The sequence below is a fragment of the Salmo salar genome, chromosome ssa10, assembly GCF_905237065.1.
Source record: "Salmo salar chromosome ssa10, Ssal_v3.1, whole genome shotgun sequence".
NCBI classification, from domain to species: Eukaryota; Metazoa; Chordata; class Actinopteri; order Salmoniformes; family Salmonidae; genus Salmo; species Salmo salar.
In genome coordinates, this window is record NC_059451.1 from 32,081,265 (window position 1) to 32,096,870 (window position 15,606).

General features: G+C 41.4%; 2 protein-coding genes across 8 annotated transcripts in view; both read left to right on the top strand.

The window, feature by feature from the left end:
• LOC106560248 (cytoplasmic polyadenylation element-binding protein 2) overlaps window positions 1-2,199 on the top strand; it is a 30,498-nt gene extending 28,299 nt beyond the window's left edge. For all 4 annotated transcript variants that reach the window (XM_014122912.2, XM_014122909.2, XM_014122910.2 and 1 more), the window contains one exon: window positions 1-2,199. This exon is cut by the window's left edge and continues 2,663 nt beyond it. The gene's annotated coding sequence lies outside the window, so the exon portion shown is untranslated.
• Window positions 2,200-5,176: 2,977 nt separating this feature from the next.
• LOC106560251 (complement C1q tumor necrosis factor-related protein 7) lies at window positions 5,177-14,920 on the top strand. Of its 4 annotated transcripts, none has more exons than XM_014122916.2 (3): window positions 5,177-5,421; window positions 10,028-10,267; window positions 13,175-14,920. In XM_014122916.2, exons 2-3 carry the CDS (start codon window positions 10,036-10,038, stop codon window positions 13,801-13,803), a joined length of 861 nt encoding a protein of 286 aa, XP_013978391.1. In that variant the 5' UTR covers window positions 5,177-5,421; window positions 10,028-10,035; the 3' UTR covers window positions 13,804-14,920. The 4 variants fall into 4 exon arrangements, with proteins under 4 accessions (XP_013978391.1, XP_013978392.1, XP_013978393.1 ...); XM_014122917.2 differs by having other exon boundaries at window positions 5,191-5,444; XM_014122918.2 differs by lacking the exon at window positions 5,177-5,421 and adding an exon at window positions 9,497-9,622.
• Window positions 14,921-15,606: the final 686 nt, after the last annotated feature.

Genomic DNA, 15,606 nt, shown 5'->3' on the forward strand with positions numbered 1-15,606 from the left:
TAGACTCCAGACCTGTAGAAAGTGGCCCAGTTTTATGTCCTGCTAATGAAAGATGACAAAGACACACTCCCTCATATATTTTCAGTGATGGGGAAATAATTATAATTAAAAAAATTGGCCTGCAGAATATGAATAACTGTGTTCTTTTTTTATCTAACTGTGACCCTGTCTCTCTGTGAGCAATGACCTGCTGGTGCACTAGCCAGCTGTTTGGTACTGTACATGTCTGTATCTCTACAGTATAATATCCCTGTTATCCTTGTGTCATAGTGTTCCCTGGTGTGGTGTCAGTCCTTGGTATGCGGTTTAGACGTGGTTCAGGGGTCAAGTGTGTACTGTCACTACTACTACTTCATGGATATAAGATTGTTTATGTTTATTTATTCACATATTAGATCATTTATTTGTTAATGTCTTTAACTTGTGAGTTGGGACCCCCTCTCTGTCCCCAGCCTCTCTAATCACTTTTGATAATATATTATGCACTACCTTTTCTATATTTTCCCTCTGATTATTTGATTCTTGACTCGTTTTCACCCTACCAGTTAGTCAGCTGATTAAATGCAGACATGGTTTGGGCAACGACCTATTTTGCTCAATTTAATCACTCATGAAAGATTCAGTTCTACCGAACTTCTACCTATTTATAATTCTACCAGATGATTTTATTTTTTCATAATGACTTATTTAAGAAATTGTGTGAGGAGGCGGTGGTCTTAGGTTTTTCTATGTGAATGAAGCAGTATTCTAATATGTTCTAATGTATTGATAGGGGGTCCTGTTGTCTGTCAGTCACTCTGTCAACTGAAAGAAGGAAGTGCCACAGGGTACTGTGCTATGATGATTGGCTCTAGAGAAAATGGTGGCCAAAAACCAATGAGCAACCGTTCAAAGCAAATGAAGGATGGTTATTAAGCCCCCACCCTGTTTGTACTTTGTCCCGGTAGCCTCGGTTCTCGTGGTGTGGTTGTGCTCAGAACAGAACAGAGCTCTCTTGTACTTTGTCACCATTGACATGTAACACGACTCCTTGTGCTGTTTGTTGAGTAATGGGTCCTATTTTATAAGTTGAACACTGTTACTTTGTATGTGTGTGTCTTTGTTTTTGTAAGAATCATATTTATTTCACTATTTTTGTAGACAAATAACTATTTGATTTTGATTGTATTTTTCTATTTCAATAGGTTATTATTATTATTATTATTACACACATTTTAGTTCCCCTAATATTCTAATTATGTCTAGAAGCAGGGCTCTGTTGAAAGACAAAAATAAACAAAAGATTTGAACAAATAATTATGTCATTGATGTATCAATATATAACTGTTTTAATATATCAATATGGTTAATATACAAGTACACATTTACACCTTTTATTTGAAGGAAGGAAACATTGAGGGTTCTATTATATTCATGGAAGACACTTGAGATTCTCCCCCTGTTGCATCGAGGCCCGCGGTGCCTCTCCTCATAGATGCTCTGAAACTTGAATATAACACATTTTGAAAGGCTGATTAACCTCGAATATGTGTTGTGACGTGCAATACTGTTTCTAATGTTTGTATAAAAAGTCAAAATGACAGTGTAAACCTTTTTAATGCAGATTTATTTTTTTCATTGCATATTTTGCAGATTTCTGATCCACAGTGTCATTTTTTTACTGTCAGAAAGAACCCCCTTTTTTTCATTGCAACTATTTTTCAATCCAGATATCTTTGTACTGATGTAAATGATTGTAGTTATTTTGGATAGTGTTTCGCTACCAAAAGGAGAGAATTTTTCATGCATATTTCTATTTCATTTAATTTTATTCCGTTTTTAATTTTATTTAATAGAAGCAGAATACTTGGAATAATTTTTCATATTATATGTCATTGATATTATTTTGTATTTTTATGTGGAAATATATATAATTTTAAGATGCCAATTGCTAAGATATTATTTTAATTTGAATTATTTTTAAGCTAAATCTTTGTAATATTGTTAAAGTAACTCATTTCTAAATCGGAGTTTGTGTATGAATTCACAAAAGTGGTTTATGAGGTGTTCGGATTGTAATTATTACTCAATGGTTCTTTGATATGCAAAATTAATATCATGTCGATTTTAATTTTTGTTTTGTATTTAAATGGGGTGTTGATTACAATCTGTTTTCTTTCATTTCCTGAATAAATAAAGACCCATTCTGTTCAGACACAACATGCCTGCCTTTTTCCTCTGTGTTTGTCAAAAGGCTTTGCCTATTGTTTAGGATGACATTGCTTTTGCTTAGGTATACTTTGACTTCACTCTACAGGGAGAAATGACCCTCTGCTTACTAGCCTGACTGTACAAGGAGTCCTCTAGTTGTATGTCTGAATAGGAGTGTAGTGAGTGATATTAATCATTATATGCCTCCTCTGAGTCTATAGAATAGCGACTATTCTTGAGAAGTTCTTAAATGCATTTTAGACCCAGACAGAGGCTGGGCTCCCCTGTGACTAGTAAATATATGGCCAGGGTCATTGTGCAGTCAATATGGTAAACTGCTTAGCACAGCAAGCATCCTGGGAGAGTCTGGGAGTGAGGCGAGAGAAGGGTAGATTCAGAGTAAATGGGTTTGGAGGTCAGTTTTGACAGGTGGCCAGATGTGACCTTGACCAGGGTAAAGGTGGCCATCATTTGCACACTCAGAACACCTGCCTGTGCTTCCATGGAGAGCTAGCTAGCCAAACACCAGCCAGGAGCCCATCCTACAGCACCCCAATGCCAAAGGCCCTATACCATACCATAGCCATCCTCCTTACAGTCCTAGAATAAAGGAAACACCAATATAACGTGTATTAATAGGGTGTTGGGCTACCACAAGCCAGAACCGCTTCAATGCACCTTGGCATAGATTCTACAAGTGTCTGGAACTCTATTGGAAGGATGCGACAACATTCTGCCATGGGAAATTCCATAATTTGGTGTTTTGTTGACTGCTGTCTCCGGCGCCGCTCCAGAATCTCCAATAAATGTTCAATTTTGTTGAGATCTGGTGACTGAGACGGCCATGGCAAATGGTTTACATAATTTTCATGCTCATCAAACCATTCAGTGACCACTCATGCCTGCCCAGAATTTTATACATGACCCTAAGCATGATGGGATGTTAATTGCTTAATTAACAACACCTGTGTGGAAGAACCTGCTTCCAATATACACTGCTCAAAAAAATAAAGGGAACACTTAAACAACACAATGTAACTCCAAGTCAATCACACTTCTGTGAAATCAAACTGTCCACTTAGGAAGCAACACTGATTGACAATACATTTCACATGCTGTTGTGCAAATGGAATAGACAACAGGTGGAAATTATAGGCAATTGGCAAGACACCCCCAATAAAGGAATGGTTTTGCAGGTGGTAACCACAGACCACTTCTCAGTTCCTATGCTTCCTGGCTGATGTTTTGGTCACTTTTGAATGCTGGCGGTGCTTTCACTCTAGTGGTAGCATGAGACGGAGTCTACAACCCACACTAGTAGCTCAGGTAGTGCAGCTCATCCAGGATGGCACATCAATGCGAGCTGTGGCAAGAAGGTTTGCTGTGTCTGTCAGCGTAGTGTCCAGAGCATGTAGGCGCTACCAGGAGACAGGCCAGTACATCAGGAGACATGGAGGAGGCCGTAGGAGGGCAACAACCCAGCAGCAGGACCTCTACCTCCGCCTTTGTGCAAGGAGGAGCAGGAGAAGCACTGCCAGAGCCCTGCAAAATGACCTCCAGCAGGCCACAAATGTGCATGTGTCTGCTCAAACGGTCAGAAACAGACTCCATGAGGGTGGTATGAGGGCCCGACGTCCACAGGTGGGGGTTGTGCTTACAGCCCAACACCCTGCAAGACGTTTGGCATTTGCCAGAGAACACCAAGAGTGGCAAATTCGCCACTGGCGCCCTGTGCTCTTCACAGATGAAAGCAGGTTCACACTGAGCACGTGACAGACGTGACAGAGCCTGGAGACGCCGTGGAGAACGTTCTGCTGCCTGCAACATCCTCCAGCATGACCGGTTTGGCGGTGGGTCAGTCATGGTGTGGGGTGGCATTTCTTTGGGGGGCCGCACAGCCCTCCATGTGCTCGCCAGAGGTAGCCTGACTGCCATTAGGTACCGAGATGAGATCCTTAGACCCCTTGTGAGACCATATGCTGGTGCGGTTGGCCCTGGGTTCCTCCTAATGCAAGACAATGCTAGACCTCATGTGGCTGGAGTGTGTCAGTAGTTCCTGCAAGAGGAAGGCATTGATGCTATGGACTGGCCCGCCCGTTCCCCAGACCTGAATCCAATTGAGCACATCTGGGACATCATGTCTCGCTCCATCCACCAACGCCACGTTGCACCACAGACTGTCCAGGAGTTGGCGGATGCTTTAGTCCAGGTCTGGGAGGAGATCCCTCAGGAGACCCTCCGCCACCTCATCAGGAGCATGCCCAGGCGTTGTAGGGAGGTCATACAGGCACGTGGAGGCCACACACACTACTGAGAGCCTCATTTTGACTTGTTTTAAGGACATTGCATCAAAGTTGGATCAGCCTGTAGTGTGGTTTTCCACTTTAGTTTTGAGTGTGACTCCAAATCCAAACCTCCATGGGTTGATAAATTGGATTTCCATTGATTATTTTTGTGTGATTTTCTTGTCAGCACATTCAACTATGTAAAGAAAAAAGTATTTAATAAGATTATTTCTTTCATTCAGATCTAGGATGTGTTGTTTAAGTGTTCCCTTTATTTTTTTGAGCAGTATACTTTGCATTCCTCATTTACTCAAGTGTTCCCATTATTCGTTCAGTTACCTGTAGTTTTAGTGCATATGCAGTATACCGCCATCTAGAGGCAAAATATTGCTATTGCTGCAACTTCTCAGTTGCAAAAAAAAATTCTGAATGATCATGCTGTTACAAGAATCACACTCCAGAATGAAGTATGATGTCAGGAGTTGACTCTTTAATGTGGACTGGTGGAAAGGGTGTGTATTCAGGCCTGCACTCTGAACTTATGAAGTCAGTCCTTGAGTTAGTGATAGTTGTTTTGCTTTGTGGAAAGTTTATAACGAGACAGAGGAAGTGGATGAGGGAGAAAGAGGGAGGGGTGTGAGTGAAACAGAGAGGGGGAGGTTTGAATGACTCTAGGGAGGCTACTATTACAAATCAAGACTCTGAGAGGGAGCAGAGAGACAGAGGGAGCCCTACACAAATGTTTGAAGGAGCCCTACAAAGACAAAGGATAGGAGAGCGAGACAGAGAGGTTGAGAAGGAGACTATGTTATCCAAGGACATTCTACTCATCTCTCATCACCAAGGATACAGGACTGTGACCAGGAAGGAGATCTGAGGATTGACACAATTATACTGATTTGAAGTTGTTCAAGCAGTCAACAAGAGGAGCAGCTCTCAACCAGTGGTAACAGCATTCAGCTGGCAAACGTAACATCTGCATGTTTCTTAATACCATACATACAGTATGCCAGTGCTATGATCACTCACATTATAATCAAATAAAACTAATGTTCTTTACTTTGGGGTATAAGTTATTGGATGGGCCATAAATTTTTTGACTAGATCAGAGACGCTGGCATGCTATTTCACTCTCATCATCTCAAAATAACAACCTCAGCTGGTTGTTACCTTTGTCTTAATTGAAGCAATAAGGGCTGAGGGGGTGTGGTATATGTACAATATACCACGGCTAAGGGCTGTTTTTACGCACAATGCAACATGGAGTGCCAGGACACGGCTGTTAGCCATGGTATACTGGCCATATATCAAACCCCTGAGGTGCTTTATTGCTATTATAAACGTTTTACCAACGTAATTAGAACAGTTAATATAAATGTTTGGTATACGGTTTGATATTCCCCGTCTGTCAACCAATCAGCATTCAGGTCTCAAACCACCCAGATAATAATGTTCATTTTAGCATGTGTACCAATTAAAATAATGGCACTATGCTTTTAAGAATGTGTGAGTTCTGTCCTTTCTTTCTGTGTGTGTGAGCGTGTGTATGCCCAGGTGAACATTTTGTCTCTGTGTGTGAGAATGCATGTATCTGAGAGTAGAGCAGGGTCAGTGTTTTAACGATGGGTAGGTCCCAGTCATGACATCATCCCTGCTGGGCAGAAATGGTGGGTGGGGATTCTCCCTCAGAGGGCCTTTCTCACACTGGCTCTATGCTGAGTTCATTATAGTATTACCCTCAAATCGAAAAACATGTTCCACCGAGAGCGGCTGCCTTTAGCGTAAATAGCCCTAATTAATTATGGGGGGCCAGGGGGTATCTATTTCACAGTGCGAGCTTGTTCACACCAGTATGTGAATTTGTGTGTGTATGTTCATTGGGGGGCCTTTGTGTGTGTGTGTGTGTGTGTGTTGGACTATAAAGCATTTGCATGTGTGAGAATAAAGCATTTACACAGATGATTTATATTATGTTCCGTGGGTTGTGATTCCCCTGATCATGATCTTCAAGTCTTCCATCTTCAGGACAGAGTGTTCATTCTGTATCTCTAACATCTCACAACAAACGCTGCAGAATTTTAAAAAAACTCAAAGCCATGGAAACCCAATGTTAGTTCCACTATTCCTAAACACGCACTATTGTCAGAGACACAGACGTGGAACAGATGTACAAACATACAGACACACAGAGCTAACATGCTCACGCCCAATTGCCCAGACATACTGTATACACGTAACAACAAAGAACAACATTACAGACATTAATATACTCAGATCTCGCAAATATCCATAACTGTACCTGTTTGAATCTATGGTTCAGGTTTTTGTTACATTACTGTATACTCTGAATGTACAAAACATTTAGAACCCCTGCTCTTTCCATGACATAGACTTATCAGGTGAATCCAGGTGAAGGCTATGATCCTTCATTGATGTCACTTGCTAAATCCACTTCAATCAGTGTAGATGAAGGAGACAGCTTAAAGAATTGACACATGGATTGTGTATGTGTGCCATTCAAAGGACGAATGGGAAAATCAATATTAGGAAGGTGTTCCTAATGTTTGGTACACTCAGTTATTAACTACATTATACATGCTGAAGCTGAAGATAAACTCCCAGACATTTTCCTGTATCAAGTTGAAGCTGGGTTTCCCAAGTCGTTTGGTGCATACTGTTCAAGCCACTGAGCTATAAATTATCAAGCCGGGTAGCCAGCTAAATAGACGTGTCTGCAACGCATCTGTTTGAAGTCACGTACACAAGAATGCTCAACCAATCACACGACACAACACTGGACTTGCCAAGGGCTGGCATTTGTTAGTTCGTCCATCATTCCAGTGACATTGACCATCCAGCCAACTTGACACAACTGTGGGAAGCATTAGAGTCAAAATGGGCCAGCAACTCTGTGGAACGCTTTCAACACCTGGTAGAGTCCATGGCCCAATGAGTTGAGGCTGTTCTGAGTGCAAAAGGGGGGGGTGCCATTCAATACTAGGAGGGTGTTCCTAATGTTTGGTACACTCAGTGTATATTAACTACATTATACATGCTGAAGCTGAAGATAAACTCCTAGGTATTTTCCCACAGCTGCCAACCATTACCACCATACCTGCATATTGTTTACAGTATAATTACGATAGAGAATGAAATATAATTACTGTTATGAAGCATATCTAACAACACTTGTGATGTCAATTATGTTTCTATGTGGTGTGTATCTAAGTGTCTAACTTCATCTGTATGATTTAAGCCTTATGACCTATCATGTTTTGCCAAATGGTATCCAGCTACAGTATGGTATCCAGCTACAGTATGGTATCTAGCTACAGTATGGTATCTAGCTACAGTATAGTATCCAGCTACAGTATGGTATCTAGCTACAGTATGGGATCCAGCTACAGTATGGTATCCAGCTACAGTATGGTATCTAGCTACAGTATGGTATCTATCTACAGTATGGGATCCAGCTACAGTATGATATCTAGCTACAGTATGGTATCCAGCTACAGTATGGTATCTAGCTACAGTATGGTATCCAGCTACAGTATGGTATCTAGCTACAGTATGGGATCCAGCTACAGTATGGTATCTAGCTACAGTATGGTACCTAGCTACAGCATGGTATCTAGCTACAGTATAGTATCCAGCTACAGTATGGTATCCAGCTACAGTATAGTATCCAGCTACAGTATGGTATCTATCTACAGTATGGGATCCAGCTACAGTATGGGATCCAGCTACAGTATGGTATCTAGCTACAGTATGGTATCTATCTACAGTATGGTATCCAGCTACAGTATGGTATCTAGCTACATTATGGTACCTAGCTACAGTATGGTATCTAGCTACAGTATGGTATCCAGCTACAGTATAGTATCCAGCTACAGTATGGTATCTAGCTACAGTATGGTATCTATCTACAGTATGGGATCCAGCTACAGTATGGTATCTAGCTACAGTATAGTATCCAGCTACAGTATGGTATCCAGCTACAGTATGGGATCCAGCTACAGTATGGTATCTATCTACAGTATGGGATCCAGCTACAGTATGGTATCTAGCTACAGTATGGTATCCAGCTACAGTATGGTATCTAGCTACAGTATGGTATCCAGCTACAGTATGGTATCTAGCTACAGTATGGGATCCAGCTACAGTATGGTATCTAGCTACAGTATGGTATCTAGCTACAGTATAGTATCCAGCTACAGTATGGTATCCAGCTACAGTATAGTATCCAGCTACAGTATGGGATCTATCTACAGTATGGGATCCAGCTACAGTATGGGATCCAGCTACAGTATGGTATCTAGCTACAGTATGGTATCTAGCTACAGTATGGTATCCAGCTACAGTATGGTATCTAGCTACAGTATGGTACCTAGCTACAGTATGGTATCTAGCTACAGTATGGTATCCAGCTACAGTATAGTATCCAGCTACAGTATGGGATCCAGCTACAGTATGGGATCCAGCTACAGTATGGTATCTAGCTACAGTATGGTATCTATCTACAGTATGGTATCCAGCTACAGTATGGTATCTAGCTACAGTATGGTATCCAGCTACAGTATGGTATCTAGCTACAGTATGATATCTAGCTACAGTATGGTATCTAGCTACAGTATTGGTTCCAGGGGAGAAAGGTTTCCATGAAAGGTCTCTTATATCCCGCCCATAGTCACTTGATGACCCCTGGTTTGCTGCCCAGTCCTTACAGAACCAAAGTTCCCTTTCTTTCGCTCTCTTTCTAAACCATAATCTATCTCATTGCTAAGTGAAATCATCAACTCATTCAATAACTTGATTGTTATTGTGTTCTGTCAATGTTTCTTAGATCCAAGAGCAGATAACATGGCTGTGTTTCTGTGCGTGTCTGTGTCCAGAGGGTTATTTCAGCCTTGGGTTGCTCTGACATAGTTGTTCTGGCTGTTGTGTCATAACTAAGGAATGCATTGACAAAATGGAATTGGCTTGGAAGCGAGGCAAAGGCTTCTCTCACTGCTGCAGCCGCTAACACATTAATGCGACTGGGGGGGCTGACAACAGAGAGGAAGAGAAAAAGATAGTCCAAAACACAGCGTTGTCCATTAGGACCCACATCTGGCTCTGTGGCTGTAGTTTGGCAGGAGAGAGGTGCGGTGCGTGATCTTGATTCCTTCATATGTTATTTTACAGGGGAATCTGCTGTGTTTTATAGTGCTGTGTCTAATGCTTATTATTTTAGCAGGTTCCTGTGTTTAGTCCCTCCGATCTTATCTCAGTCTGTCTGTTGGCTAGCTGGCACTAGAACATGCTCCTCTCCCGCCAGGACACTGCTGTGTTTTCATTTCTGGTCGTATCTAATAACTGGAATCTAAACTGCGCTGTTTCTCAACTTAGAAGAACATTTCTAGATTTGTTAGATTAATATGCACTCAGATCATGCACACTCTGCCATTATAAGAGAATGTCACCCGTTTGTGAATGTGGTCATTTGAGGTTGTGCATCACATACTCTACAGTAGGTCTGATGAGGTGGTGGTCGTTTTCTTTTCTCTCTACAGAGCTGAGGATGTGGCGGTTGGTAGGCGTGGCCTTTCTGTGCCAGTGTGTGATTGGTCAGCTGCTGGAGGCCAAGGTGAGAGGAGCTCCACCTCGTCTGATCTGCAGTGTTCCGGGGTTGCCAGGGACACCAGGTAAACCTGGCCCCAACGGGCCTCCAGGGGCCAACGGGAGCGTAGGAATCCCAGGAAGAGATGGCAGAGATGGCAGGAGAGGAGAGAAAGGAGAGAAGGGTGGAGCAGGTACAGTACTGACCTTATCTAACTCCATAAAACATACCCACAATCAGCGTCATGCCCATAAGTAGCACAGGGGCACAATAATCATAAAAAATATATATAATCAAGTTAGAGTAGCTAGCTTGTCGAACTACTGTATCTTAGCTGGCTTGCCTGCTGGCAAGGTTAATAGACTTTAGAAAAGCAAGGAATTACTAAATGTACTGAAGATTGCAGAGAAGCATATTTCTTTTTTTTTTTTTTAAAGTGCCACCCCTCAGGAAGATACAGACAGCTCAAGAGATCTGATTAGATATGAAGAAAAATAAACAGATTTTTAACATAGAATTAAGCATAATGATTATGGCTCTAGATTGCAGGAAAAAGCTGTTTCAGGTGAAAAATGCTAAATTCTCCAACTTACAGACAGGAGACCTTGCCCCCTCCAGATCACCCCCCCAGCCATCCTCACGTACTTTGTGCCCCCTCAGATTTTTGGGGTAGATGACGCCCCTGCACACAGTTCAAATATTGACTCCTACTGTATATTTACTTATTGTCTACTTTACCTCCATGAACACACCATGGCCTTTTGGCCGTAAGTAAATATATAAACATTATAATGATTGCATCGAAAGACAAGTTTACACCACCAAAAATACATTTCAGTCCTTCTTAATTATCCTAACCCAAGCATTTCACAATCTGAATCTGCCCTGCAGATGGGTTTGCTCTCAGGACATTAAAGAGGCTTCAGTGATTGATGTAGAGGACAAATGGGACCCTCCAGTGATCTCTGAAATTGTGTTTATTAATCATGGTCAAACTACATCAGCTACACAGCCATATTTCACCAGGGAGATCATGAGCCAGACAGAAAAAGTTACGTGATGTGTGGTTTAAATCAAAACTACCTCTACCAGGTGTTTTTCTAAGACCAAGGTTTCTATGTGTCTGAGCTTCCCAGGCAGTTCCCTTTATTTGGGGTGTGTTCATATTTTTCCCAATGGTTGGATGCCTGGTTCTCCTGCCTTTGGAGTGATCCAAAAGATAATATTTTATATGGGTCAAGGAAGCTGAAATATTTGGAAGAACAAAGTTAAATCACCGCCTCTGTTTTTTGTATTTTTTGTCAGTGTCTGTTAGTGTCATCCAAGTGCAACGTGGCTTTGAGATAAACCTTGTATTAGTATCAGATCCAACACGTACTATATCAATGACCTGTAAATGTCAGGCTCACAGTACCTGCATTCTGCATGATGTTCTTTTACAGACTTACACATTTAAAAGGAACCTAGGTATGCAAATACCACACGGACTCTTTCTCACACACACATCAGAATAGCACACATTGTTTCACACATTCAGTACATGCATACACATGCATCCTGTCCATTCTTTCCTAGCTCCAATACAATTATTGTGTGATGGTTTGGTTTGATACAATCCCAGATTTGACGACACTATACAACAGTCAGTGCAGTAGTCAAATATAGATTGTGGCTGGACCAAGGGCGACATAATAACCGAGGATGGCTGTGAGGCACTGAGCAGTGGTGGAAAAAGTAGTCCATTTTCATACTTGAGTAAAAGTATAGATACCTTAATAGAAAGTTACTCAAGTAAAAGTCACCCAGTAAAATACTACTTGAGTAAAAGTGTAAAAGTATTTGTCTAAATAATCGAAATAATTTCAAATTCCTAATATAAAGCAAACCAGACGCCACCATTTTCTTGTTTTTAAAATGTACGGATAACCAGGGGTACACACTACAAACGATGCATTTGTGTTTAGTGAGTCCTCCAGATCAGAGACAGTAGGGATGACCATGTGTTCTCTTGATAAGTGTGCTTAGTGAGTCTGCCAGATCAGAGACAGTAGGGATGACCATGTGTTCTCTTGATAAGTGTGCTTAGTGAGTCTGCCAGATCAGAGACAGTAGGGATGACCATGTGTTCTCTTGATAAGTGTGGTTAGTGAGTCTGCCAGATCAGAGACAGTAGGGATGACCATGTGTTCTCTTGATAAGTGTGCTTAGTGAGTCTGCCAGATCAGAGACAGTAGGGATGACCATGTGTTCTCTTGATAAGTGTGCTTAGTGAGTCTGCCAGATCAGAGACAGTAGGGATGACCATGTGTTCTCTTGATAAGTGTGCTTAGTGAGTCTGCCAGATCAGAGACAGTAGGGATGACCATGTGTTCTCTTGATAAGTGTGCTTAGTGAGTCTGCCAGATCAGAGACAGTAGGGATGACCATGTGTTCTCTTGATAAGTGTGCTTAGTGAGTCTGCCAGATCAGAGACAGTAGGGATGACCATGTGTTCTCTTGATAAGTGTGCTTAGTGAGTCTGCCAGATCAGAGACAGTAGGGATGACCATGTGTTCTCTTGATAAGTGTGCTTAGTGAGTCTGCCAGATCAGAGACAGTAGGGATGACCATGTGTTCTCTTGATAAGTGTGCTTAGTGAGTCTGCCAGATCAGAGACAGTAGGGATGACCATGTGTTCTCTTGATAAGTGTGTGAATTTGACAATTTTTCTGTTCTGCTAAGCACTCAACATGTAACAAGTACTTTTGGGTGTCAGGGGAAATGTAGGGAGAAAAAATGACATTATGTTCTTTAGGAATGTAGTGAAGTAAAAGTAAAAGTTGTCAAAAATATAAATAGCAAAGTAACGTACAGATACCCCAAAAAACTCCTTAAGTAGTTCTTTAAAGTATGTTTACTTAAGTACTTTACACCACTGGCACTGAGCCTATTCACTAATCCTTAAATAGTAGGGTTTTACATGCGCAGAAAATCAGCTTACTCATATTACAAATAATCCAACAATGCTTGTCAAATGTGATAATAACTGTTCAAGTATGTGTCAATGGCAATACACAGCTGGAGTTACAGTCAGTCAGAACACCAACTGTCTCCATTTCAGGGGTAAAGGGGAAAGTCGGCCCAACGGGTAAACTTGGCCAGCGGGGTGACCGGGGTCCCGGTGGGAAGAGGGGTCCTGGTGGAGAGAGCGGGGACGGGGGCCTACCGGGTCCTCCAGGGCCCCTTGGGAAGAAAGGGGACAAGGGCCAGCGAGGGCCAAGGGGGATGGCAGGAGTCTGCCGGTGTGGCAGCCTGGTGCCTAAAGCAGCCTTCTCTGTGGGAATCACCAGCAGTTACCCTGCTGAGAAGGAACCTATCAAGTTCAACAAGGTCCTCTTCAATGAGGGGGGCCACTACAACCCAGAGACGGGCAAGTTCATATGTGCCTACCCAGGCATCTACTACTTCTCCTATGACATCACACTGGCCAACAAGCATCTGGCCATCGGGCTGGTGCAGAACGGACAGTACCGCATCAAGACATTTGACGCAAACACAGGAAACCATGACGTGGCCTCCGGGTCCTTAGTAATGTTCCTGAACCCAGAAGACGAGGTGTGGCTGGAGATCTTCTTCAAGGACCAGAATGGCCTGTTTGCAGACGCAGGGTGGTCTGACAGCCTGTTCTCTGGATTCCTGATCTATGCAGACACCAACTACCTGGACTCACTAGCAGAGGACTACGCATAGTGACTTATTACATTCACTAAAGAACTGAGAGGACTGAGTTTATAGCCTCCCCTTGATGCATTTACAGTATCTATTTCATCATGTATTATTTATATTCTATATAAATACAGTGAGCTCCAAAAGTATTGGGACAGCCACATTTTTGTTGTTGTTGTTTTGGCTCTGTATTCCAGCACATTGGATTTGAAATGATACATGAGGTTAAAGTGCAGACTGTCAACTTTAATTTGAGGATATTTTCATCCATATCGGATGAACCGTTTACAAATTACAGCACTTTTTGTTCATAGTCCCCCCATTTTGGCGGACCAAAAGTATTGGGACAAATTCACTTATATGTGTATTAAAGTAGGAAAAAGTTATGTATTTGCTCCCTATTCATAGCACGCAATGATTACATCAAGCTTCTGACTCTACAAATTTGTTGGATGCATTTGCTGTTTGTTTTGGTTGTGTTCCAGATTATTATGTGGCCAATAGAAAATAATGGTAAATAATGTATTGTGTCATTTTGGAGTCACTTTTATTGTAAATAAGAATATAATATGTTTCTAAACACTTCTACATTAAAGTGGATGCTACCATGATTACAGATAATCCTGAATAAATCATGAGTAATGATGAGTGAGAAAGTTACAGAGGCATAAATTTAAAAATGCTAACCTCCCCATTATTGTAAAGGTTGTCTTGGGGGCATGATATTTGTGAGTCTGTAACTTTTTCTCTTATCATTATTCACAATTCATTCCGGATGTGTGCGTATGACCTTGTGTGTTTTGGGGTAAAGTCATGTAGGAAACCATTTTTGTTTGGTGAAAGTAAGCAATGTTTTTTGGGAGAAAAATATCTAAGTATCTAAGTGATAGTAAGCTATGATTTATATGTTTCATGAATACATGTTATGATATTTACTTCAGTCAGTAATGAGTCTGCCCTGTACCTTATTTTCAAAAGTATTGAATAGTATTAGTTGAATACTATTAGAGTTTAAGGCACGAGTACTGTACTGTTTTTGAGTGTGGTGATATGATATACATGCTCAATCCCAAAAGTGTAATGTAACACAGGTGTTAAACACATTACTGAACACTGGCTGTAATAAACCACTTCATCCCTATCAGCACAATCATTACACTTCACTATCTTCATAATATCCCACATAACACTATTGGTATGGCAGATAGTCTGACTGTCATCTACTGTATCTCTACTATCCAGAGATTACCATTGTGGTCTGGTCCAGCTGATTGAAAGCAGTGTGTCTTGGACTCTTCCCTGTGTGTTTTTTGGCATGATCACTAGAATTTGAGAAGCTATTTGTGTTCCTGTTATGTTTACCATCGGAAAGTAGGTATTTTCTCATTTAATAAAAATTCTGCAGGTGAGTATGGAAGTATGAAGAGGTTGGGAGCCCATAAACACGGAAACAAATCTGTATTGACATGAGGGGCGTGTGTGTGTGTTGTTTCTAATTCAGCTGTAGCATGTAGAGCCTTTGGGGAAATATAGTTCTAAAACACATATATGAGAGAGAAGAGAGGGAGGGGGTCCCTGTTGCATGTGTGCTTCTGGAGAGTGTTACTAAACTATGCAGTGTTCATCCCTTTTTGGATCTAAACTGATGGGAAGATACAATGTTGCCAAATAGTCTTGCCAGAATTTAGTTAATAACGCTACAAGACAAGAATATTTCCGATTTTATTACTGATCTGGTATTTCATTATTGGATTTAGAGGAATATTTTCTATGACACATGTAATTATTGTACATCGTAAGTGTTCATTTGAATAGTCTAATATCATG